General features: G+C 31.8%; 1 protein-coding gene across 1 annotated transcript in view; it reads right to left on the bottom strand.

Moving 5' to 3' along the window:
- LOC127737626 (uncharacterized) overlaps positions 1-27,312 on the bottom strand; it is an 87,576-nt gene extending 60,264 nt beyond the window's left edge. Inside the window, exons 1-15 of the mRNA XM_052248480.1 lie at positions 27,192-27,312; positions 19,243-19,317; positions 16,472-16,542; positions 13,315-13,463; positions 9,122-9,252; positions 8,279-8,414; positions 7,779-7,847; positions 7,358-7,473; positions 6,372-6,453; positions 5,537-5,704; positions 4,419-4,505; positions 3,496-3,590; positions 2,640-2,747; positions 2,339-2,399; positions 1,802-1,909 (exon numbers count right to left, since the gene is read on the bottom strand). Coding sequence (XP_052104440.1) covers positions 1,802-1,909; positions 2,339-2,399; positions 2,640-2,747; positions 3,496-3,590; positions 4,419-4,505; positions 5,537-5,704; positions 6,372-6,453; positions 7,358-7,473; positions 7,779-7,847; positions 8,279-8,414; positions 9,122-9,252; positions 13,315-13,463; positions 16,472-16,526 — 1,365 coding nt within the window. The 5' untranslated portion in view covers positions 16,527-16,542; positions 19,243-19,317; positions 27,192-27,312. The remainder of the gene's footprint in view (positions 1-1,801; positions 1,910-2,338; positions 2,400-2,639; positions 2,748-3,495; positions 3,591-4,418; positions 4,506-5,536; positions 5,705-6,371; positions 6,454-7,357; positions 7,474-7,778; positions 7,848-8,278; positions 8,415-9,121; positions 9,253-13,314; positions 13,464-16,471; positions 16,543-19,242; positions 19,318-27,191) is intronic.
- Between the last annotated feature and the right edge of the window lie 674 nt (positions 27,313-27,986).

Below are 27,986 nucleotides of genomic sequence, written 5' to 3'. Positions count from 1 at the left end.
ATATAAATCTAATTGTACTGCGTGTTCTTTATAAAACTAATTATACTGTGTGTTCTTTATAAAACTAAGTTCTGTGAGTTCTTTATATATCTAATTGTACTGTGTGTACGTTATAAAACTAATTGTACTGTGAGTTCTTTATAAAACTAATTGTACTGTGTGTACGTTATAAAACTAATTGTACTGTGTGTACGTTATAAAACTAATTGTACTGTGCGTTCTTTATAAAACTAATTGCACTGTGAGTTCTTTATAAATCTAATTGTACTGTGCGTTCTTTATAAAACTAATTGTACTGTGCGTTCTTTATAAAACTAATTGTACTGTGCGTTCTTTATAAAACTAATTGCACTGTGAGTTCTTTATAAATCTAATTGTACTGTGCGTTCTTTATAAAACTAATTGTACTGTGCGTTCTTTATAAAACTAATTGTACTGTGTGTACGTTATCAAACTAATTGTACTGTGTGTACGTTATAAAACTAATTGTACTGTTTGTACGTTATAAAACTAATTGTACTGTTTGTACGTTATAAAACTAATTGTACTGTTTGTACGTTATAAAACTAATTGTACTGTGCGTTCTTTATAAAACTTATTGTACTGTGTGTACGTTATAAAACTAATTGTACTGTGTGTACGTTATAAAACTAATTGTACTGTGCGTTCTTTATAAAACTAATTAGGTCTTTCCACTTTTCCGTGGAAAGACCTATTGGTTTTCTTCTGATTATTATTTTTTTTTTTTTCTTTATCCTAATTTTTCTTCTTGCGTAGTTTTGTTGTTTCATAAGTTGTCTCTTAGATATTTGGAATATGATATCGTATAGTTTATACGCTTTTAAAACTGACAACCGCGTAACCAAATACCTTACGTTGTAAGAGTTATCTCCCCAAACACTGTTTTTCTTGTGGCCACTACTCCTTCGCAACCGTAAAAGATAACGACAAATTTATTTTACCAAATTGCTCGTTACATCTACAGGATTAGGATTTTTATTTGACCGAAGCTATCCGGATATTCCATATGAGAGTTATTCCCCCTTATGTATTTCATATAAGTGATATGCGTTTCTAACTGGTAAACCATAAGTGACATTGGCCTAGGGTCTTTGGATTTGAGGTCCTTGGTCCAAAAAAAAGAAAATTAGGTCAAGGTCAAAGGTCAAAGTCATATTCTAAATTTTGATTTTGGCTTATTCTCACTTCTTTTCAAAACCCGTATAACATATCGACATCTTATTTTTACTAAATTGTTAGTTGCGACATGTCGTAACTTATAAAATTTGGTTGAAAGGGTACGTAGACAATAAATGGGAGTTTTCGCCCATCTTATATTTAGAATTATGCGTTAAGTGGTATAATTCATTAACCAAACATATTAAAGACCTAGGGTCTTTTGATTTGAGGTCCTTGGTTTGTGACCTTGAAATTGAAGTCAAGGTCATAGGTTGATAGGACGTTCTAGATTTTGACCTTTGCTTTAAATTCATATTTATACATCATAAAGCCATAGGAACTGATATTTTAGACTGATTTTTAATATTTTAATATCAAAATAGATCTTTACTGGTGGAAAGACCTTCAATTGTTCTGTGAACAATTGGTTTTTAATTGTACTGTGAGTTCTTTATACATCTAATTGAACTGTGCGTTCTTTATAAAACTAATTGTACTGTGAGTTCTTTATAAAACTAATTGTACTGTGCGTTCTTTATAAAACTAATTGTTCTGTGTGTATGTTATAAAACTAATTGTACTGTGTGTTTAATAAGTGTCTGTTCTCTTTTTTAATCCTTACTTCAACAAAGGCTGTATAAAATGGAAACAAAGCGGGAGCTTGGAAGTATTTTTCAACGATACCATATCTTCGGAAGTCTGCTATTTTGGCCAGCAATGCTGTGCTGATCTGTAAACGTGAATAATAGTATTTATATAGACAATATTAGGTCAATTTCAGAAAAATATAAACTTTTTGGTATGAGCCTCAGAAACTGGAAAAGGGTGAGGTTTACCGAGCCCTTCAACAGTTTCGCTTACACAAAAATAAAACTTATTTTCTATCCCTAAACCGACATTGCACAAAATATCACTTTCTTAATGAATTTGGTAAATAAAGACAACAGGAAGTGTTCTAGCTACAGTATACATATATAGTTATATTTATGACCAGGGTATTTTCACTATTTCAGGGAGATACTGTTGCTTTCAGTGTTATTTCATGGTTATCTGAGAATAATTCGTCCTATTCTTACTGGTATGATACCTCCAACTGTTGTTTGAAAGGTCATTTAATATTTTTTCAGACAGCAACTTTTTGTACATGATCGACATTTACCTGTAAATGATGTCCTGGGTTGGTTTCGTGTATTGATAAAGCCATAAAATCTATTGTCAGCCTGAATAATAAAAGTTACGCATATGTATATCTTTGGAGGGATATTAAGTGCTATTTCAGGTATTCATTCTTTTTATTAAATACAGAAAACAAATATTACTAATAAAGAACGAACTGCTTCAGTTTGCTATTTCACTTCATTTGATTTTAAGGAAAATATGAGACCACTAGAGTAAACTAAATAGAATAGGCTAAACTTGCCAATGTACATTTCTACTAGCAGATACCCGTAACAACGTACATTTCATCAGGATGCATTAGGTTAACTTGGAATACCCCTGGCCTAGATCCATCAGCTGTTCCTGGAATGTACTGCCCGCCCGGGCCATCATTAGGCATTGGTCGTACCCTGAAAAAAAAACATACACATATATGAATTATATAATTTGTTTGTGTACATTACGAGTCTTTGTACTGAACAAACAGTTGATCAACAAAAGGGTTTTTGTTCGATTTGACCATTCGATATTTTGAGTGTAATTGGGTTGCTTTTTCACTGAATTACCCCTTTGAATATGTTTTTCTTATTTATTTTGAAAATGAGCCTACGAACACCACTGAAGACAAAATTAATAGTCAAAATGCACATAGAACTGGTGCAATACAATTTTTAACGTAAATATTGTTTTAACACTTCTAAATGACAAGAAATATTGAAGTTACTATGAAGTAGCGTCAAGAATAAACGTGCAATAAAACAGCCCTTTCCAAATTAATATTAAAGTGTAAAGAAATGGGGATAATTATCTTTTATTACACTTATTACAAAAGAAATTTTAGATTCTGAACATTTTTGTACTTAATTTTAAGATCCTTACATCGTTTGACATCGATATGACTTTTTTAATTATGTAAAGACGATATCTACAACCAAGCATCAATAAGTACCGATTATCGGGTTGTCTGCATACTGAGCAGAGTGATATAGACAGTGGAACGACCGATAATACTACGTGTCAGTACTGTCAGAAGCAAATCTGTAGGCTTGTTGTAAAATGTCATATTTTTACTGCATTATTGAATATATGTTTTCGTATATCTTGATAGTATTCTTATTTTCTGATAGATCATCAAGATTGATTTTAAAATAAACTTACTCCACTGGAAGATCTGGTATGTTCTTGAACATAAGTGGTAGTTTTGGTTCTATTTCTTCGTGTATAATGTGGTTAAATCTGGCTAAAATATCTGCCTTAAAAATATAAAACCTTTTATTCGAATATCTTTTACTTTCATATTATTCTTTACAGCTCCTATAACTTAGGCAGATATTGTTCTAAATTGTTCATTTTCGTTTTACTACTACATAGATTAGTGACTGTTAATAGGATGCTTTTTATTTTTGTTATTCGTGGAATGTACCTGTTCTAATTCAGAAATTATAGACATGCATTTTTCCTCAAAAATGTTCCTCAAAATGTGAGTTCTTAGTCAGGAGTCTGAGTCATGCGTTTATCACCGAAAAGTGTTCTGAGTTAAGAGTATATTGCCATGCATTTATCCTTGGCAAGTGTCTGTTCTAAGTCAGGAGTCACTGTATCGTTGTGCATTTTCCATTGGAAAGTGTCTTTTCTGAGTCAGGTGTATCCTCATGCGTTTTCTCTTGGTAAGTGTCTTTTCTAAGTCAGGTGTCTCTTAATACGTTTTCTCTTGGCAAGTGTCTGTTCTTATTCTGGTGTATATCTACATGCATTTTCTCTTGGCAACTGTTTGTCCTAAGTTAGGTATCTCTCTCTTCATGCGTTTTCCCATGGTAAGTATATTTTTCAAGTCAGAAGTATTAGCAATTTGTCATGTGTTTCCTCTTGTGAGCGATTTTGGACTTTCGAATGTTTCGCTTTGTTTAAATTATCTTGAAATTTAATGCATTTTTTTTCCTATGTTTGTGGTATCTTTTGTAATAAAGTAATTGTAACTATTACATTATAGGTTTCCTTTTTAGCAAAGGCACTGGAAGGTTGGTGAAATAATACACAGCTACAATAGATACTATTCTATTTATTATGATTAATATTATTACCCCTGTTTTGAGATAAAATCTGGAATCATTTTTTATGGTATCAAACGCTTCCTTAACAGATCCATGCAAGCCTAGATTAGCCATTATCTGAAGAAGAAAAAAAAAATACTTAGCATGGATACGCAATTTGTCAATTTTCATATTATTTATATATTTAAAAACAGACTCCTTAAAACTTTCAAAGCAAATTCGGGTTTTGCACAGGATTTAGCATTAAAGTCCCATCAAATATTGTGTCAATTCTCAAAACTCCACAAACTATTTTATTTTGATCATTGATACAGTGTAAAGAGGAGGAATCTGATTTAACCGACCCTTCATGTTAAGAAATAAAAAAAAACATTGAAATACCTGTACTCATGAACATCTTTGATTTTAAATTAATAAACATAATAATAATTATTATATAGTCCTAACTATACCACATCTTCTTTTTTATATACTAACTATCAGTATATGATTTACTTGAAAGCATTATCATCACCATATACTATGACTTTGAAAAGTCCTGAAATTATCCTTTTCCTTAAATTTCTTGCATTTTTTTGATTGAAATAGACAGTTTTCGATAAATATGTAGTGTAGCTGACAACCACATAGATTTGAATACCTAAGAAAAGTTAGGGCTTGCTTTAAATTACTCTGATAGGAAATTATGCATAGGAAATCATGCATAAAATTTTCTGTCTTCTGCTTATTTCATTTTGTCAGCAGTTTGGGTATTTCTATCATTTTAGGGGTCATTCAAACCTTTTCCATATATTTCTTATCAGGAAAATCAAAGTTAAAACATTCAATTGTAATTACTTTAAGTTATTCATGAAGATATATCATTCTTAGATGACAAAAATATTGTTTCAAATTTAGCGACCTAAATAGAATGAAGAGGACCTTCTTATCTTATTATTCGAAAATTTCCATATATGATTGTTCTTTTGAGTTTTCTATGATCTAGATGGTACAGTTACCAGCTATATATTTTCAATACATGTTTTAAACAGCTGCCACAAACAGTATAAAAATAAGAAGATCTGGCATGATTGCCAAGGAGACAACTCTCTATCAGAGACCGAATAACGTAAAAGTATGCTTAGATTGAATTTTTATATCCAGTTCACCTTTTTCATTTGCTTGGATATTCTATCCACTTCATCTAAGCCTTTTTGGTGAACTTCATCTGGTGTAAGCGGCAAAGACAGATGCCACTGTAAAACTGACTTATAATAATCTGAACCGTTGTTCCAACCGCTTACACCATAACTGTCTCGAAGATGTTGAAAATATTCCTAAAAATGTGAAGAAAAATGATTTTTTTTTCTACCGAACCATAATTATTCAACAAATGAATTATACATGCTTTGTGTAAAAATTAAAAACATGTTTTCATATTCTATAATACTAAAGGAACGAATTTGACGGATTTTCAGGAAATCGCGCGTCTCAAACTGAAATGTGCAGGTTGTTATCGCATTAGCATATACACTCCTAACTTTGTGGTAATACACATAAAGAGACGAAAAATGCAAATAAAATGGTTTCTGAAACTGTCCATTTTTCAAAAGGCATGTATGTATGTATGTTAGACCCCTCTAACAAAAAATTTGTTTTGCATGCACACGTATAAAAATTGCGGTTTTTATCCAACGCAATCATAGGTTTGAACGTTGTTTTCAATTTAGACTTGTTTATGTATATATATATATATATATTTCATCGGCTATGATTTGACATCCAAATGAAGCACATTTTATACACGTCTAAATATTTGTGGATCGATCGCCTGCAAATCACAATGCTACACAAATAGAAGATTATTTTACAAGTCTACAACAGCGACTAAAATTTATAGTTTTTTCATCATCCATGAGTATCTTTACAGATATGAAAATGTTTGAAAATAATTTAAACCCCTCCCCCCTTTCCCCCTCCACGCCTTATGTACGATAAACCTACCGTTTTCAGGTATGTCTTAACATCTCTCAACGACTGAAAGTATGCGATAATGGCTATCTTTGCTCTAGTACGTAAGTCGGTTCTGAAGTAAACAGAAAAGAAAGACAAAAGTTAATAGAATCATGCCTTGTGTATCTAGCAAACATCTAACTTAAAGAGTCGACAACATTCACTTAAAAATATAGTTGATCATTTTCAATATCTGGGTTTGCAAGAAACTAGATAACTCGAAACTAATAAAAGATCACTCGAAAGTAATTAAAAATAACTTGAAGATAATCAAGGATAACTTGGAGATAAATAAACAATTACTTGAAGACAATTAATAGATAACTTGAAGACAATTAATAGATAACTTGGACAAAAAATTAAAGATAACTTGAACAAAAAAATAAAGATAACTTGAGAGAAATTAAAAGATAACTTGAAGACAATTAAAATATAACTTGAAGAAAATTAAAAGATAACTTGATGGAAATTAAAAGATAACTTGAAGATAGTAATGGGCATGTTAAAGATAATTAATGAGTATCTTGAAATAATTTAACATAACGATAAGTTGAAGAATCAAATAAAACTAAAAGAAAATTAAAAGATAACTTGATGGAAATTAAAAGATAACTTGAAGATAGTAATGGGCATGTTAAAGATAATTAATGAGGATCTTGAAATAATTTAACATAACGATAAGTTGAAAGAATCAAATAAAACTAGCTTATTGGAAAAGACGTGAGTGCCCCTTTTGTTGCAAATAAACTCAAACTCGATTTGTAAGTTAGTATTACGAACTTACAAATAAAATATCAGCTCAGTGCATACAAACAAAAGAAAAATCGACTGGTGGATTAAGGAATATCAGACATTATCTGTGTTCTTATTTCTTTTTGTTAGTAGTAAAAATATTTTACTGGTTCGTTGAAATGAACATGGATGCATGTTACGTTATACTATAAAATGTATATAATACGATTTTGTGTTAACATTACTTTATGTTATTCGGTATAGTTGTGATGTTTTCTAATGTGCCGTTAAATGGAGAGTAAAAACTGAAATCCTCTGGTCTGGATGTTATACCATGGTCGATCATAGACGGTACCTTGAACTAAATAAAATTCGTTAGATATAAAATAAAAAAGAAACAAATCTGACATAAATTATAGCTGTTTAAATTACGAGTGAACAAAACTGAGAAGCAGGAGGGTTATATAAAACACCTGTACTAAAGGGAAAAATACAGAAAAAATGAAAATTAAGCAAACAAATTTCTTATTTCATCAAAAATCTACTTGAAATCAAATTACAACAAATAAGAAACAAAAACTGAACATTAAAATGAAGCTATAAAATTGAAGGATCCCTACAAATCATATTTGTTATATCATTGGAATCAATAATGCATTAACTTACAATTGAGACGTTGTGGTATGTGTTCCCTTGTAAGACTGCTTTCTCAAATCGTTTTTGTATCTGATGCAGCTAGATTCAGGAAAGAAAACAAAATCATAACAATTTCATTCAAATTTGGCTCTTATGAAAACAGTGAATTGATTTAGATTTGAGTAATATGTACATCCCTTCGAAATTTTTACGAACGCCTTCATGATTTGGTTGAACATTGTGGAATATATGTCACTGATATCCATTGATATGTTCCAGCTGACGTTGCCACAATCCTGTAATTTTCATTAATTTTTTGTTGTTGAAAAAAAAAACACAATATAAAACTACATCTTAACAAAGAATGAAACATTAACAAGTTGAAGGTTTTGTCCATATGTAGACAAGTCTTGCGTGAGACTTGTTTGTTTACAAATTTTATAAATATACGTATAAATATAAATTAAAACATGAAACAAAAGATGTCTTCTATATTAACTGTACATTGTTTTGAATATATCTAGTTATACCTGATTTGGAAAGCCTTCTATTCTTGCAACGAAATTTTCAAAATCTCCACGTGTATTTTGGGGTGTTATACTAACTAAATAGTCTGGATCAACGTGTGGTCCTTCAAGAAAATTTATTGGATTCAAGGAATTGTAGCTGAAAGCAAAATCAGTCTGTAAAAAAATTAAATCTAAAAAACTGTATGCTTTAAGATGTCAGAAGATCGAAAATAGAAACGGCTTTTATTTCATCTATTTTTCAGTATCTCATAAAGTCCTTATCTATTGTGTACATCCGTGTCATTTTTTTTCAAATACCATTCTTAATACTATCCGGAAGCTATAATGGCAAAATATCAGATATACAAAACTCCTAACATATATTCCATGGAATGAACTAAACGGTAGTACTTGAATCATTTGATACGCCACATCGTTTACTCTGTGGAAATATTCCATGGAATGAACTAAACGGCAGTACTTGAATCATTTGATACGCCACATCGTTTACTCTGTGGAAATACTCCATGGAATGAACTAAACGGTAGTACTTGAATCATTTGATACTCCACATCGTTTACTCTGTGGAAATATTCCATGGAATGAACTAAACGGTAGTACTTGAATCATTTGATAAACCACATCGTTTACTCTGTGGAAATATTCATATACACATATTTTGTACATCGGTAGCAGATTGGTCAAGTGACAGTCCTGAACGATTGTCCCTATATGTGCCCGAAACACGAACAAGCGAAAGATGAATTGTTTAATCCCCAATATTGTTTTATATTTGACTCCATAAGTTTTTAAACTAGTTGATATTAGTACAGACGAGTTTCGGTATCAAAATAATATACTTACTCCTTCCAGTTATAACCCTCTTGGTATGTTTTAAGGAAATTTTCGAATATATCAAAGTCTATTTTATATTTTTCAGATAATGAATTTCGTGGAATAGCAGCAAGTTGTTGAAGATAGCTGTCAACAGCATTCTACAAAACAAACAAACCAACATGAATGCCATTGATAGAAAAAAATACACGTATTTAGGAAAAACTGTGGGAAAACAAACTATTTACAAGATAAAAGTTAAGCTGCAAATAAAGAGTGACTAAACTAACTGCTACTTTCTTTTTTCGTCAACAATACGGACCTTTGTTTTAATAGAGATTTCCAATAAAATGACATACGTACGTAACTCGACGTACGGACCTAATGGGACTGGTTATTGCCAACCATTCAATTTGATTAAATACGTCGCTCAAGTTTAAACAAAGTATTCCAAGACTTTAAAATCACGCACTGGAATGTTCGTCCATATAAAATGATTTCATCATGACGAAAAATGATAGAAACCTTGCATTTTTATTAATCACGTGGTTTACCAGATTCCCGCCTTTATTTTCACTGACATAAGATCACGTTTAAACACACGTATCTCATACCTATCATACGTACGATTTGAGTTATCTTTCATGGTTTTGATTATGACAATTATTTTTCAATATACTTTGAAGATGAACGCCCCATCATACTTTTTTTCTGGTCTTTCTTAATAGTTTATCTATCTTTTTATTATATTTGTTGCGGGGAAAATATTACGAAGGATATTTTTCTGACAATTTCAGAAATATCGAAACCAGAATTTGTCTGAATCTGTCTCTTTATAAAAATTGAAAATTGAGATAAAACTATCGCTTCCATTTATTTCTAAACAAAAGTATTTTTCATTTATTATAATACATGTATGTATTGATAAAAAAAATCCCTATATATGTAGTTTTTTTTTTTTAGAATTACGGTGTGTTCGATTAGGGATTGTTCTGTATTTATTTGTTGAACGGGAATGTCCAAATACATAAGACATTTCCAGGCAATTTTTTTTTATATCCCTTGAAGTAAATTAACTTAAAGTATTTTATCCATTTTATTGATAAACAATTAAAAGGGGGTCACCGAATTCATTTTACTGAATAAATCATTAACGGAAATGTGTAAGGTAAGTAATATTGAACAACATAATATAATAAGATTTCGTTGCCAGACGCGGATCCAGGGTTTTGAAAAAAGGGGGGGGGGGGGGGGGGGGGGGTGTGGTATTGGCATTTTTAGAAGTGGAAAAAAAATAGGAGTATTAATAGGATGTAGGGCCATATATAAGTGTTCCTTGCATATGTATTTTACATATGCATAGTTAGGACGAGAAGATGAATATGAACCAGACTTTGAATTATACCGTAGGAAGACATGTCATCCTACCTGGAAACATGATTTTGACCCCGGACCGACCAATCTTTACTGTAACTCTTAAATATTGCGTACTTGGCAGAGAGGCAGCCAATCTTCGATTTGAAACATGCGAGGATCGAGTCCAAGACTTCCCGCACTCGGGCAGTTGTGTAGCTTTCATTGACGGGATGAGGCAACCGCCTCACCAAATTTTTGACCATTAAAAACGAGAGATAAAGAGAATTATATACCATGTACGTCATAGTATAAAGTATACTGAGTGACGACGGTTCAAAACGTTGACTGCTTTACTCTTTACTCACTCATTCCTCATTATTAACGTCTTGAAAACTATTTTCAGAAAATGAACAAGGTAGATGCAAATATCTTTTTTAAGTAACAGACAAAGTATACCTCGCAAAAAACTGATTCAAACAAGAGGGGATAACTGTGACACTGATATGATGCTTGATTTTTTTTGACAACTAACTTGTTACTTTTTGTGGACAAAGTTTTCAACAGACACTTGGCATTCCTACATTTTATGTAGTTCTCTTCTACCTTGGTTAAATTAAACACGATACTTCATAGTTCACCCAGTTATTATCATCCGTTCATTTTGACAAAAGCTAAACATATAAAATTAAAAAACATAGTGGATCTTAAACTTAATATCCCCAAATCTGTACAAAAGCATTTAAGAGGAGGTCATACATATTGTTTTACAATAGTCATTTTTGGGCGGGCCCTTTATAGCTTGCTGTTCGGTATGAGCCAAGGCACCGTGTTGAAAGCCGTACTTTGACCTATAGTTGTTTACTTTTTACACATTGTGACTTGGGTGGAGAGTTGTCTCATGTGTACTCATACCACATCTTCTTATTTCTATATAATTCTGTCAATTATTTTTGTTTTGATCAGGACCTGTCTGTAACTGAATACTGAGAATTAAACCTTTAACCAGCAGTTTCATTGAAATATATTGATTTAATGCGCACTAGAAATATTATTTCATGATAAAATTCCACAAATTCGAAATTTTCATAGACATGATCTTTTTGCCAATGTGTGGCCTATCAAGAGTATGATCACCTACACCTATTTTGCGATTCATATTTTCATTTAACCGTCCACTCCCTATTGGCATTGGCGTCTTTTAACCATGGTGAGGCTTTGACTGCAAATATTCAAATCATTTGCCACACCAGAAATAAAATTCAAGTTACGCTACTGTCGATTGATTGATAGTTGGTTGCTTAACGTCCAGTGGCAAATATTTCATGCATAATTAACGTGTAGAGACCGTGGCATTCTCTCTACAAGAGGCATCGGATTTAACGTCCCCACTCTGACCGGACGGGACTGCGTACTTCCTGCACAACCAAACGGACTCCCCACTTTGACAATGGTTTAACTGCCGATCGGAACAAAACCAATAATGACCATATTTCTATTCCGCCGATCACCTTTGAGGGGTAACTGTCGAAGCGAGCGCGCGACAAAAGGGACAGTTATGAATATGGAAGATACATACACATGTACGTGTATTATTCAAAACATTTGCACAAGAATGTGTGGCCTTAAGACACCGTGCCCCTTCACATGATCATATTTCCATGCTCAGTGCACCACTTAATCCGGGTCAAACTCTAATTTGGTATACAATTTTAAACGTTTTATATTTTGAACAGAACGGAAGAACGGACGGACGCACAGACCAGTAAATATAATATCCCCTTGCTGTCATAAATTGGTCATAAAACTAAAATGATCATCCTACTTAACAAAACTTCAATCAAATATTCCGTACATGTCCGTTTTTCATACGTATTTGCATAAGTTAAACGCCAAACATTTTAGAAAAACAATTAAAGAGCAATGACGTTAAATTACGCATACGTTTGTACGGGCTTTTCCTAGAATCCATGCATCATTATAATTAAAGACAAGATATAAAAAATCAACTGATTCAGTAAAATGAAATAAATTTATTTAAGATGCGTCCTCATAAATTCCATTTGATAAAATTCTACGGAAAGGTAACAAAGTACTATCAGAAAGATGCATCAGTGATCTGAATTTTACCTGACAAAAGTATCTTGAAATAAATTATAGAAGTATGCTAATAAAGAAGAAGAAGAAGCAAGTTGTGTACACCTTTTACATTCCGGCGTGTTTGAAACTCTTGTTTTATCTTATACCTTTTAAATCAAAAATGAGAATATGATCTCGCTTCAGATTCCATTATTTTTATGTTTTCAAACTTAATTTGGATTTAGGAGCTTTGAGAATTCATCGTTTGAGAGATAAATATATGGGTCAAGTGAAATAACGAAGTAATGATCGGTGCATTTGATTACCGGTACCTGAATTAATTATTCCCTTTAAAGGTTGAGGTCAATGAAATCATGCCAAATTTGCGGATAACAAAACATGTAAAGAATTAAAATAGTAGTTTGTGCTAATTTTTAAATAGCATCTATTCCAACAAAGTATGTGTATTCAACGAGCCAAACATTCATACAGTCTATGCTCCCCTCCGTCATCCTTCAATACGCAGAGATACGGCAAGATTGGTTGGTTATGTCGAGTAATGTCATTTTATTGGAAATCTCTATTAATTCTTCTTATGACGTATACTCCAATTTAATTCTGTCTGACTCGTTTATTTACGGGAAAATATTTTGAAATGTTATTGTTCGTTATGTACATTTAAATATTTGATTGTCTACTGTATGAAATATATTTTTGTTGTTGTTACATAATATTTTCTACTCTTTATATTCGTAAAGATCCATAACGTCTAGTAAAAGAAAGCTTTATACCTTCCACCTATCGAACACATTTAGGGAATAATCGTCTATTCTGTCGTCATAATTATGTATGTTTATACTAGTGGCGAATTGTGGATTCTCTGAAAACAACCAATTACTGAAGTCCTGCTGTAATTTATCGAGGTCCTCCTCCAAAGTGCCTGTAGTAAACATTAATAATTCCTAATTATTGGGCGTATAGTGCAAATGAATTAAGTGAGAAAATTCTATATGCATTATTAGACGTTATTCATTTTTTTTTTAATAATCAACTAATTTCATTCATAGATTGGGATGGGAAGCCTTAAAAACCAAAGCAAAGGGTGGCTGGTATTGTGTTTGCTAACGGTATACTACATACAGATACACCATTCTGTGATAAATCACATGTATATATACTGCTCTCTTGTATACTTCGTGTCGATATACCACTTTTTCATATACCAGATGTCTATATACCACTCTCTGACATAGCATATGTCGATGTACCAAACTCTGATATACCACATGTCGATGTACCAATCTCTGATATACCACATGTCGATGTACCAATCTCTGATATACCAAATATGGATATACCACTCTCTGGTACACCAAATGGCGATATACCACTCTCTGATATATCAAATTTCTATAGATCACTCTCTTATATACCAAGCATATGTCAATATTCAATTTTTTGATATACCATATGTCAATATAAAACTTTTTGATATACCAAATGTCGATATACCACTGACTCTCTGACGTAGCATATGTCTATATATCAAACTATGATACACCACATGTCAATATAGCAAACTATGATGTACCACATGTCAATATAGCAAACTATGATGTACCACATGTCAATATAGCAAACTTTGATATACCACATGTCAATATAGCAAACTAAGATATAACACATGTCAATATAGCAAACTATGATATAACACATGTCAATATAGCAAACTAAGATATACCACATGCCAAGTTAGCAAACTAAGATATAACACATGTCCATATAGCAAACTATGATATAACACATGTCATTATAGCAAACTATGATATAATGAAATAGCTGAGACTTCGTATAAAACTCAAGTCGCTTTGCTTGGGTTCAGGATATTTATTAATCAGTAATGTAAAACACACAACTTGTGGAGCAAGGTAGTTACTGCTGCACAAACCATTTCAAAAGTACATTCTGGTATATCATTACACAGTGATATTTATACAACAGCTTACAAATTGTCAAAATGTCAACTCTGTCGTTTCAATACAATTCAATATCAATTCTCAATATAATTTCTCAATAATTTAAATGGCTACTACTGGACATAAACATCTGTCCATTTCGAATCCATTCGTCCTTCTATCTCAAACAAAGAATCACAAAACTCAGCGCTAAAACTTTAAACCAACCAATCAGATTACTTGAAATCCAAATAATCATGAATATTCATTAATACGTCAATAATGTATGGAAACGTTTCAATGGAATCAAAATTTAGAAAAGACAATATGTTTTGTAGTTTTATTTCACATTTTTACATAACTATACATGTTATTTTACAATTTAGATATACACAAAATAAAGAGGCTATCACAATAACACATGTCAATATAGCTAACTTTGATATAACACATGTCAATATAGTAAACTATGATATAACACACGTCAATATAGCAAACTATGATATAACACAAAAGTCATGTCAATAAAGCACACTATGATATACCATATGTCCCCGCATAAAGCACCATAATGCCTTAAGTTGGGGAGTACAGTAAACATACAGAAAAAGTATTTGATTTTCGTGTGGTACTTCTACGTCCAACTAAGGGAACGACCATTTAACTTCAAAGGGGGGGGGGGGGGAGGTATGGTTTTTTCCTAAAAAAATATTCTGATCCCCAATTTGATGAAAAAAATATTGTGGTCAGGCAGATGACAAAAAAAAATATTCTGAATCCAGTTTTTCCCCATACCTTATAGAGTTGAATTTTGAAAAAAAAAATATTTTGATTGATAGCGTCGAAAAACTAGAAAAAAATGTGCCCGAAAAAAAATTTCTGACTCAGACAAAAAACCATAACCCCCCTTGAAGTTAAATGGTTGCTCCCTAAAGGCAGCACCATTTATAAAAAGTATGATGTGATTTGTTACGTCGATTATGAAATGCAAGTATTGAACTAAACTCAATGGTTGAATGTCGCATTTGTAGGATGGCATTATTTCATTATCATCCATACTCTTTATGATATACTTATGGTATTGTCGTATAATTTGTGCGTGTTTTTGTATAATCTGTTACATTTGTAGTTTTAATTTGTGTTTGTGTATAAGTCTTATGTGTTTTTCTTAAAGGCATATGTAGACACCTTTTCGTGATACTGTCCCGGCGGTGTATAAGTTAATACGGAAGTACAGCAGCTTATATGTGCCATGTCTTATTGAGTTATTTCTACGTTTTACGAGTTCAAACTAGCGGGTTTTACTTTGCAAGTTTGTGTGTTTTGACAACCCGATTACGATTGTAGAACTCAAGTTTGTTAAACCAACCACAGTGACACAAGTTTATTAACTCGTCTTAATGCAAATATTGGCTCCTCCATTGCTTTTTAAGTTTGATATTGAAAAGGCGCCACTATTTGCATTAAGACGAATTGAGGAACTTGAGTCAGTGTGTTTGGTTTCACAGACTCTAGTTCTAAAACACGTAATCTGGTTGTAAGAACACACTAACGAGCAAAGTAAAACTCACATAACGCGATCGAAACGAGTTACTCAATTTAGATATCGCATGGAGTGTAAAAAACAACTTCATTTCATGTAATGAAAACGATTGTTCCTACTTTGTTTAATATTGTGAAAATATTTGGAGAAAAAGTTATTAAAGTATGTTAATTGTACAACTCCTTTATACACACAAAGCTATTTTTCGTACGGTCTTAAAATAAGCAAAAACTGACTTCTCACGTTGATATATATATCCTAATGAAGTTTGTCAATTTAAAATCGTTGAGTGTTTTATATCGTGCTGTTGTTTGTAAAGAGATACCGGTAATGATGTATCGTTATCCAGTCAGTGACATAGTTAAGTATATGTATGTAATAGTCCACGCCTTCTATACTAATCATGACAACGAATACTTAATAGGCAACTAGGAAGATGTGATATCTTACCTTCTATGACAGATACTGTCGACAAGCACACTACAAACAGTATAAGAGCTTTCATGTTTGAACCTGTAAATCTACAAAAAGTAAGATAACATTTCTGTTTGTACTTGACCGATTATTTACATTTAGATTTTTGTTTACAACCCACTTTTAAAACTTCATTGTACTTAAAGGTCTGTTGTGTTGCACTTGTGCATTTTGCTGAAAATACATAGACAACTATTGTATATTTCAGTCAACGTGGTCAAGTCTTGCAGGAATCTGTAAAAGGGGTGACTTTACTGCTAAGTACAATAAGTGCACGGAGACTGAATACCGCAGTAAAATCAAAAGGGAAATATCCAACATCTTATCATCAAAGGACAATAAACGACTTCAAACACGTGACATATGTATTAAAATCCCGATATTAAAACAGTATAAATATTTGGAGAAATGGTGTACATAGACTTTGTTTGGTTTTCGAACTGAAATGAAACTAAAGTTCGTTTAGGGATGGAGTTCAATGACATTAGAATATTTCCAAGTTATTCCAATTAACAATACAAATAACAAGCTCTGAATGAAACCTGTGCGTCGTAAACATACATGTACTTACCCTCGATCGTTATACATACATTATGTTAGTGAATGTATAAACAAAAAATAACTGCATGCATTGATAATGATCATAGTAAGCAAGTGACATCATTATTCGCAATATATGTTTAATTTCCGATTAACACGTAGTTGATTTCCTATTGCCAAGTAGTAACAAACCTACATAAAATTGTAGGATGGCGTACAGTAGTCGTCAAAACAGTCAGGACTTACATAAAAGTTGTAGGATGGCGTAGAGTGGTCGTCAAAACAGCCAGGACTTACATAAAAATGTACTCAGTGTGTTAGTCTAGTACAAAGCAGGTATTTTTATATCGCCATATTACCGTCCTGAATATGCAAGTAATATTTGCTACTAGACGTTAAGCAACCATCGATCAATTGCATGTCTTCAACTGTTATCTATAAACAATAATAATAATATGGTTTTCATCTAGTGAACTTATATCGGATTGATTTAGATGTTGTTATTGTTATTGTTTAAGTTCATCCATGACCATTAACAGCTTCAAACTTATATTTCTTTTTATGTGTGTGATATACTTGAGTTATCGAGTTGCTTCGATCCTTGTTGTGATTACTCCGTATTATTATTGTATTCATAGTGGTCCCAGTCCGTATTTATATATCTAGAATACTATATATATGAGACGAAGTGTGTCTTTAACTACCAATTTATTAATAAATTAATCAGTATAACTGTGTCATTAAGCTTGCATGAACAGTATTATAGTTTGGGAATATTAAGTTTACCTCATTTACATGTGGTTCATCCAAGTCAAGAAAGATGTATTTTTTCTTACTTTGGTCATGCTTATTAAAGTTAACATGGAAGTTCAGATTTATGGTACTCTCAGATGTAGTCACATAAACTTGCATAGAGATGTTCCGACAAGAATTTAAAAAAATAGGCTCGGAAATTCGGACGTACATAACAGGTACTGGTGATATATGAAAATCAGGCCATAAACCCTCCTACAATGTATTTCAACAGTGATCCCAAGTCCTGAATCTTTCATTTGATGTCAAAACTAAACAAATATTTTTTTCATATTTTACAGGTTACAGTAATGCGTAAGAACTATTAATATGTATAACTTAATTGATTGACTAATTGGATAACATACCAATTGATATGTTCCCGAATTAGTGATACTTTACAAAAGCACATTGATTCTGGACGAAAGATAAAACTATAAAAACCAACAATATAACCAAACAATATCGCACTACAATTAATCTATAAAAAACAAAAACAAAAACAAACAAACAAACAAACAAAAACAATGTCACTAAAACCAACAACAATACTAGCAATTTTCTTACAGGAGATGGGGGTTTGACCTAGAAAAAAAAACCAGCTGTTCAACTATCGTGTGTTAAAGAAAGTTGTATTTCGTCCTCAAACTGAGAATTAATGGAAAGGAGTGATGGCGTTAGAATCCCTAAATTAAGACTGTTGGTGTTATTAAGAACTATTACTTCAAATGTTTCAAAAATAATATAATTATAGTCGGAACAGTGCATGCAGGGTTTGATAAGGACATTATTTTGTTATTTGTATTGTCAATGAAATTTGAAGTAAGTTTTGACCTAAGATTATCGTTATTGTGTATTTTATATATAATGTAATACAAAACTAAAAACAATAATTTTACAGGATCCACGGTGTCATAATAAATAAGTTTTGGCGTAAAAAGTATAATTCTTCTCCTTGTTTGTGAAAAATACATACATTTTTCCAGCAACAATTTAGCAATGAGTGCTGGCAGTGACGTTTAACATCAACAATCAATCAATCAACCAATCATACATTTTGGTCTCGCCCATTAAATTATGAACTATCAATAAATGAGCAAATAACATTTAATTATAAGGTCGTTTTGAAGACAAATCATGGTTGAATATGACGACAAATGACATTAACTCAGACGTTTATGACCAGTCGGTTTTTAATGGTACATGTAAGTATTAAGGACTATATCGAAGTCTTAAAATAACGCATTTGTTTTTGCAAATTAAAAGAAAACAGTGACACTGTGTGCTAATGATTAAGCGTGAGTACGAAATACATAATGTTGACCTTGTCCAGATCAACCCTTGAAAATATTACAGCCTAAAGAATTCAAACAAAACTTAGTTCTGTACATTTTTTTTAGATAAACTGAACTTACCGTTATGCATGTATCAAAACGGGAAATGGTCAAAACGAAATTCCTATCCACTTCAGGTAATCTTCAGGTATATATCTGTATAAATAATTCAAAAATGGTTATAGGCCAAAAATGTTTGTGTTGCTATCAACATAAATTGTGACTTTACATAAAATTGATAAAACACGTTTAAGTTTTACAACTAAACAAAACTCATCGTAAGTTTAAAGATAATGTAAGACTAATCTATATTCTAAAACGAATGAAGGACACTTATTGAAACAACAAACGTCTTCGTTATACCAAAAGTTACTTCTAGCAAAAAACGCCAATTTACACTCCAATACAAAAATGTTCAGCAGCCGGTTGTACGAACGTGTCATTAGTCTAATGAGTCATTAAGTCTTCATTAGCCGAATTCATCATAAAGGCTTAATGAAAACTCAATGACCCATTAGGCTAATGCCACGTTCGTATACAACCGGCTGCTGAGAGAGAGAGAGAGAGAGAGAGAGAGAGAGAGAGAGAGAGAGAGAGAGAGAGAGAGTTCGTATATTTGGAGCATTTGCATCTGTTTCATGGTTATTACCGATTGGGCGTTTTGAATAATAAACTTTAACCGCAATGATTTTTGATTCATCGTGAATTAAAAGTAAATCTAAGACTTATCATTGCCTTAAACATATTCTTGAAAATAGACTCAAAAAAAGGAAGTCGGGATTCCAGCTCCAATTTCTCAAAAAAAAAATACACCCTGAATAGCCTAATGATTTTCGATCTCGAAAAAAATGCATTTTTATCATTGCTTTTTAAATATTATCTTTGTATTGTCTTCAATTTCTCAGAAAGATTTGTTTCACCACATCATAACTTAAGTTACTATTTATTTGTGTAAGAATTACTTAAATATTGCCATCGTGTTCTTGCATGTCATCAAATGTTTCATGAAGCCTATGGATGCCCCTTAAAAACGGTCTTATAAAAAGTAAAATAACAAAAATACCGAACTCCAAGGAAAATTCAAAACGGAAAGTCCCTTATCAAATGGCAAAATCAAAAGCTCAAACACATCAAACGAATGGAAAACAACTGTCATATTCCTGACTTGGTACAGGCATTTCCTTATGTAGAAAATGGTGGATTAAACCTGGTTTTATAGCTAGCTAAACCTCTTACTTGTATGACAGTCGCATAAAATTCCATTATACTGACAGCAATGTGTGAACAAAACAATCAGACACAATAGGCAAAAATGTCAAAAATAGGGGTACAGCAGTCAACATTGTGTTATAATCTTAATCACTATAAAAAAAAAACCAAATATTTCAACAAAGAAAAACAAAATCGCATATAGACAAAGCACATAGGCAAAAACGTAAGACAAGAATACAAAAAATGACCATAGCACACCAACACAACGGCGGGACGCACAAGCACCGATCCACGCCAAAAGGACATCACCAAAAACGGACCAAACATTAAAGGTAAATAATTCAAAAAGAAAAAACAAAAGAACCCTATAACGTACACGTAATTAAGGGCATACGATACAGTTACATGGGAGGTAATGACGTTGCTAACGTAAATTGTTATTTTCGCGACGTCAAACTGTGACTTATCGGGGAAAGATGCAGTTTTCGACTGATTTTTATCATTCAAACTGATTTAACTTGAAAACGAGTTCATGGACCCCTCTTTTTTAAAGTGACATTTGGTTTGATTGCGTATGAAGATTATGTATACCAATTTTCATGAATAAGTCAATAGTGCAATTTTTTTAAATTTCATAAATATACAGCAAAAAATGACGTTATTTTTCTACATTCATGAACATTTGATAAATATGAGTTAATTGTAAAAATAAAATGTACAAATTTATAGAACATTTATATAAAAAAGAAATTACAAATAATTTAACAAAAAACAGCTTGTGTTTGTCTTTTTAAACAAAAAAGTTATGTATTTCTGTCGAAAGGAAAAATACGTCCACAAATCCGAATTTTGAGGAAAAATCTGAAATTTCAACCTCAATTTACTCAAAAAGTAGCACATGATGGTATATTTTTTATTTCATATTTGATTTAATCAGGTAAAAAATAGCCTATATGCAAATTTTCATCAAAATTTCAATATGGGATCAAAACTGTATCGTATGCCCTTAAGATGATAAACAACATCAGTACCTAGAATCTATACTCCAAGACCATCATGTATTATTTGTGAAGTTGTTACGGAATTTTTATCAACAAGGTCTTGGTATCTTCCGATGAACGTTTTTAGAAAAAGGACGAGGCGTTCTTTGACATAACCCTGGTTCGTCAACTTTTAGTTCAGACACTGGTGACGTTTTATAAAGTCTGAGTAGCAGCTGCAAGCTCTTGAATACCGAATGAGTTGGAAAATGTATATCTCATATGCAGGTGAAGTTGGTGTATTGCTACTAAGGTGGGTAAAATTAATAATTTCAAAATTAAAATCGTCTCGTTTGTCATAGATTCTGGTACTGAGATGACCACTTATGTCAAATTCGAGGTATTATAAGTCTAATAATGAGGCAGAGGAAGCCGTGTCTGTTGTTTCTTTAATTTCTAGTTCTGGAGGATATATTAATGGAACCCAATCAGAAAAGTTTTGATTGTTCATAGAAAGAACATCATTAATATATCTGAATGTGAAATTAAATAATCTGGCTTCATTGATCTTCTTGTTTTTGACAACTGTCTGAAGGAACTTCGACTCATATGAAAATAAGAAGAGGTCGGCAAGGAGAGGCATACAGTTCGTTCCCATAGGAATGCCGACAATTTGTTGAAAAGGTCTACCTCCAAATTCAACAAATATGTTGTCAATAAGGAACTCCAGCATACTGATCACTTGTTCCTCTGTGTAGCATATTTTACCTTTTTGTTCACTATTAACAAAATATGCCGTATGGTACTATCCCAAAGTAATAAATTTATAGCGTATGCTACCATTTTTATATTGAAAAGCAGTGTGGATTATTTCTTTTAGACGATTTTTCAATTTCACATTGAGAATGGTGGTATACAGGGTTGAAAAAGCAAAAGTTTTAATAAAATTAATTTCAGAGAAAGATCGAGATTTAGAATTATCCAGAAGTTCTTTAGGGTTTTTTTAGAATCCACATATGGTTAATACCACTACGCGAGTAAAAACAGTTTCACAGTATTTCTGAAGACCCTCTTTCACAACGGACAGATTTTTTGTCAATCTAATGGACAATTCCTTTTCAGAACATGGAGATGGGTCGGCAATGTACCGTTGTTTGTACGGAATTTTGTGAAATTTGGGTATCCAATACAAACAAGGTTAGTCCTCAGATTTGCTGTTTAATGTAATGTTCATTGAAGTCATGAAGGACTTATGATTCGCCAAAATCTCATCCTTGTCAAATGATATATTTTTGTATGTGGGATTACCTGAGACTCAGAGTTCTCGTGCATTCCTAATTCTTTTACAAGACACTCGTAGTAGTACGATTTACAAACAAAGACAATATTATTTGAAGTTATACTTCTGTTTCTCCTCCATCAAAATCCAGTTTCCTAGTTTCTGTACTTTTATGTTAAGGATGTAAACCGACCACGGCTTAGAAAGTGAATAACACATCCTTCTACAAACACATTGTTGATGAAAAGTGAAAAATGTAAAACTTACCATATTATTATAGTAAAGGACATGTATGTCTGGTCAAATAAGACGTTAGTCCCTTTTCGTCAGATGATCTGAACAAGTTTCCTGTGAAAAACTTTAACTATTGAACAGGTTGATAAAGATGATCAATATAGTGAATTGACATATCTTTCGTCATTTAATCTGAATTTTTAAACTAAAAGATGTGTTTACATAGACGTTTAATTGAAGATCAAATTACCCGACGAATTTAGTCATGGTTGCCATTTGGTATAAGATCGTAAAAGAATAAGTAACAAAGTTCAAGCATTGCGATTGGATCGTAAAAGATCTGGTATGATCTGGTATCGGATCGTGAATGTAATCAGTCATCTTCAAAATCTGTGAAAATATGCGGTGCATTATCAAATGGCGGAACAAATCAGAAAACAATACAATGTGTCGGTCACAATGGCTATTATTAGGTCTTTCCACTTTTCCGTGGAAAGACCTATTGATTTTGTTCTGATTATTATTTTTTTTTCTTCCGCCTAATTTTTTTCTTTCGTTGTGTTCTTGTTTTATAAGATGTCGCTTATATATTTGGAATATGATATCGTACAGTTTATACGCTTTTGAAACTAACACTGCTTAACCGACCACTTTACATTTATGTAGATATGCATTTCTAACTGGTAAACCATAAGTGATAGAGACCTAGGGTCTCTTGATTTGAGGTCCTTGGTCAAGGTCATATTCTAAATTTTGATTTTGGCTTATTTTCACTTCTTTCCAAAAACCGTATAAGATATCGACAAAGTACTTTTATTAAATTGTTAGTTGCGACATGTCGTAACACGTAAATTTTGATTGCAAGAGTACGTTGACCGTAAAGGAGAGTTTTCTCCCTTTTTATATTTAAAATTACATGTATGGTGGTATAACTCATTTACCAAGTATAATAAAGACCTAGGGTAATTTGATTAAAGGTCCTTGGTTTATAACCTTGAAATTGAGCTCAAGGCCAAAGTTGAAATTGACGTTCTAGATTTTGACCTTTGCTTTAACTTCATATTTAGACACGATAAAGCCATGGGACTCTTTTCATTAGGTTGCAATTTACATGAGCTTGAAAATCCAACCGGAAATGACTTTGTGTAAACCGGAAGTAGCTTTGTTTTGTACTTATTTGATGCTAAAGTATATAGAACCAAATATTTTTGGAATCAGTGTCAAGTAAACTATCAAATAACACTAGAAGTGACATTTTTCAGACCGGAAGTAACAAATTATCTCCCTTATTTCAATAAAATTGTTTAGAAACCATATATTTTTTTGAATCAGCGTACATTAAGGTATCATTTGACACTGTATATGACACTTTAAACCGTATTTTAATACTTTCATATCAAAATGAATCGTAAGAAGTGGAAAGACCTTCAATTGTTCTCTGAACAATTAGTTTTTAATTGTTCAATAATATTGTTCAAGAGGACAGCGAAAAATGCATTCTTTTGAAGAAAACCCATAAGGAGAAACATAACTCGATCCTGCAGATATACATGTGTGGACAAAATACGTTTCAGAATCTGTTTAGAATTATATCAAACCATATTTGAAACTATATTGTTTTGGTGTAAGATAGTACAGAAAACTGTTATTTGGGGTTTTTTTCTGGAAAAGGTTCTAATTATTTCAGAAAATATAGGATTTTGCAATTTTTTACCATAGTTGGTCGTGAAAGATCAAGCAAAGCATTAAGTTGATCGACCAGACTAATGCATAAAAAATTGATGCCTTTCACAAAATGATTATTTTTTTAAATGAGTTAGAATAGCGTTTTGTTGCTTATTAAGAATCTAAATGAGTATTATCACCTTCATGGTATGATATTTAATTCGTACAAAATATTGCTTATATTTGCATGCACATAATGTGTCCTTGAAGGAGAAATAAACAACACAACAATGAAATTATGGAAGAATAAATCTCCATGGTACACGTACATGATGATGCATGAAAGCAGGAGACGGCTACCCAGTCGGATTGTAATATCACCTGAAACGGACAATCATTATCACCATTTTAAAGTGTAGTGACAATCTGACAAAGGAATAAATAAAACACCCGAAAGATCGAAATATCATCTAAGACATTTATGTTATAAATGTAGAATCAACAATACTGGTACCATATCGGGAGTATAGCATGTGAGGTCACTTTTCGTGGATACTATTTCGGACCAAAATCTGATTATTAGCTTGATATGAGTCATGTAATGAATTTAATTTTGATTATAAAGAAGTTGTGTAGTCATTCTATCTTATTATGTATCATCTGTATGCCCACAAGGGCTCCGATTTGGAAATAATATTTACGCTTATGTTTATGTTGATTTTTCTGTTTCTATTTCTGATTATGTTTCTTTTTCTGATTATGTTTCTGTTTCTGATTATGTTTCTGTTTCTTTTTCTGTTTCTGTTTCTGATTATGTTTCTGTTTCGTTTCTGATTATGATTATGTTTCTGTTTCTGTTTCTGTTTCTGATTCTGATTCAGTTTCTTTTTCTTTTTCTTTTTCTTTTTCTTTTTCTTTTTCTGTTTCTGATTATGATTATGTTTCTGTTTCTGGTTATGGTTCTTTTTCTGTTTCTGTTTATGATTATGTTTCTGTTTCTGGTTTTTGTTTTTGTTTTTGTTTTTGTTTTTGTTTTTGTTTTTGTTTCTGTTTCTGTTGATGATTATGTTTCTGTTTATGATTATGTTTCTGTTTCTGTTCATGATTATGTTTCTGTTTCTGTTCTGTTTCTTATAATGTTTCTGTTTCTGTTTCTGTTTCTGTTTCTGTTCATGATTATGTTTCTGTTTCTGGTTTTTGATTCTGTTTCTGTTCTGTTCTGTTTCTGTTTCTGTTCTGTTTCTGATAATGATTATGTTTCTGTTTCGGTTTCTGTTTCTGTTTCTGTTTATGATTCTGTTTCTGTTTCTGTTTCTGTTTCTTGTTTCTGTTTCTGTTTCTGTTTATGATAATGATTATGTTTCTGTTTCTGTTTCTGTTTCTGTTTCTGTTTCTGTTTCTGTTTATGATTCTGTTTCTGTTTCTGTTTCTGTTTCTTGTTTCTGTTTATGATTCTGTTTCTGTTTCTGTTTCTGTTTCTTGTTTCTGATTTCTGTTTCTGATTATGTTTCTGTTGTTTCTAGATCTGTTTCTGTTGATGATTATGTTTCTGTTTCTGTTTCTGTTTATGATTATGTTTCTGTTTCTGTTTCTGTTCATGATTATGTTTATGTTTCTGTTTCTGTTTATGATTCTGTTTCTGTTTCTGTTCATGATTATGTTTCTGTTTCTGTTTCTGCTTATGTTTCTGTTTCTGTTTCTGATTTCTGTTTCTGATTATGTTTCTTGTTTCTGTTTCTGTTTGTGTTTATGATTATGTTTCTATTTCTTTTTCTGATAATGTTTCTATTTCATGATTCTCAATGTGTTAAAGAATAAATTGTCTTCGATTTTATTGCGGGTTCTTGATACAAGTCCTCCACTTCAACATTCTAATAGCAATTTTCTATGAACAAGATAATTCTTTAGAGAGGATGTTTTCTCCAGTCACCCTTGTAGTCTATTTCGTGTTATTTAGAATTGATTTATTATCTACTGCACGTAAAGCTACCAATCACTATTATATCATGTGCATTTTCAAAATACATGAACTACGCTGAATAATTCTCTAGAGAAAAGAAGTAAGGCTAATTTCCTCTGTATTTTTGTAATTTGAACATCAAAGAGCCTAAATCAATGTATACACTTTAACAGTTTTCAAAAGATTTACACATTTCCTGAAATTCAAAATGTTATTTAGCGCTACATATTGCAGTTGAAGTCATTTTGATACACAATTTCAAATTTTGATGTATCGAATGACGTCTGTAACAAAAATGAATAAAACCATATCCGAAAGACAATAATTATATAGCTTTACCTCCAACAGAATTTTGCTTTTGATTACAAAATGACCTTCTTACATATTTTTGGATGAAAATTCAAAATTTTTCAAAATCTGTCAAAAATGCAGTTGTGAGCCTCCTTAGGCGTTTATAAACTAATCATGTATTAGAAATAAGCTAAAATATTCAAAATACATACATAGAGCTGTTATACTGTGAATTCGTGCAAAGATTGGATGACTTTTTTGAAAATGGCCCTGTACTGAAATAAATTCAGGGTAAATTGGTCCTACCTCTGAATTTCTTAGATTCGAGATTTTTTCTTCTAAACATTTGTGAAAAAATAAGACAATTTATTTGTCCTTCTGCTGAAACGTGAAGAAAAGTAAAACATACCTAGAATAATTGCAGCCTTGGTGATGCTTTCATTGTCCTTGTTCTAAATGTAAAATTCCTGTAATTCTTTCATGTGTCCTTACATTCAACACTATATGCCTGTTTTTTCTCATACGAAAGGGTTGATATGACATGGAAATAAACATTAATCATGTTAAGTTTATACATTTTTTTAAGATACATACCATGTATCTTTTAATACTTAGCCGTAATCATGGTAATTACACTAGATAAATTAGTACCGATCATAGTGTAGATCTTACATACCTGAAGGTTTGTAAAGGAATCCTAAGCGATAAAGTGACAAACTATTGAAATACTAGAAATAATAACTTTTCGATCTCTTTTTTAATCCTGGTAGTCGAAATCAAGATCACAATCAGCGTCTTTACAACTTTTATCCATCGTATTTTCTAACTGTGTATGATTAATTACCGACGCCGTAATTTGGTAACTATTGATGTAGAGGGTCTTGACGATTAAAAAGTCTTGAAGGTAGAGTTCCGTTTATTTTTACTGTTTAGTTTCCATAACTTGGAATACTAATGGATTTCGTCAAAGATTATGCAAAGCAATGGGCTAAACGTACAAAAGAAGACGTATATACCCCGAACAACATCGTTCTTGTTTGTAACTCACATTACATAAACTGCTTAATAAAGGATTTAGGTACATGCATTGACAATTCACTTGGAAACTCAACATATACTCCCACGACACTTACCAAGGGGGAAATCATGAACAATCATAGGTCTGTTATCATAGATGCTATTATTTCTATGGTTGTATATTCCT

The sequence above is a fragment of the Mytilus californianus genome, unplaced genomic scaffold, assembly GCF_021869535.1.
Source record: "Mytilus californianus isolate M0D057914Y unplaced genomic scaffold, xbMytCali1.0.p SCAF_4, whole genome shotgun sequence".
NCBI lineage: Eukaryota > Metazoa > Mollusca > Bivalvia > Mytilida > Mytilidae > Mytilus > Mytilus californianus.
The sequence above is the reverse complement of the archived record's forward strand: the minus strand, read 5'-3'. Positions and strand labels throughout refer to the sequence as shown.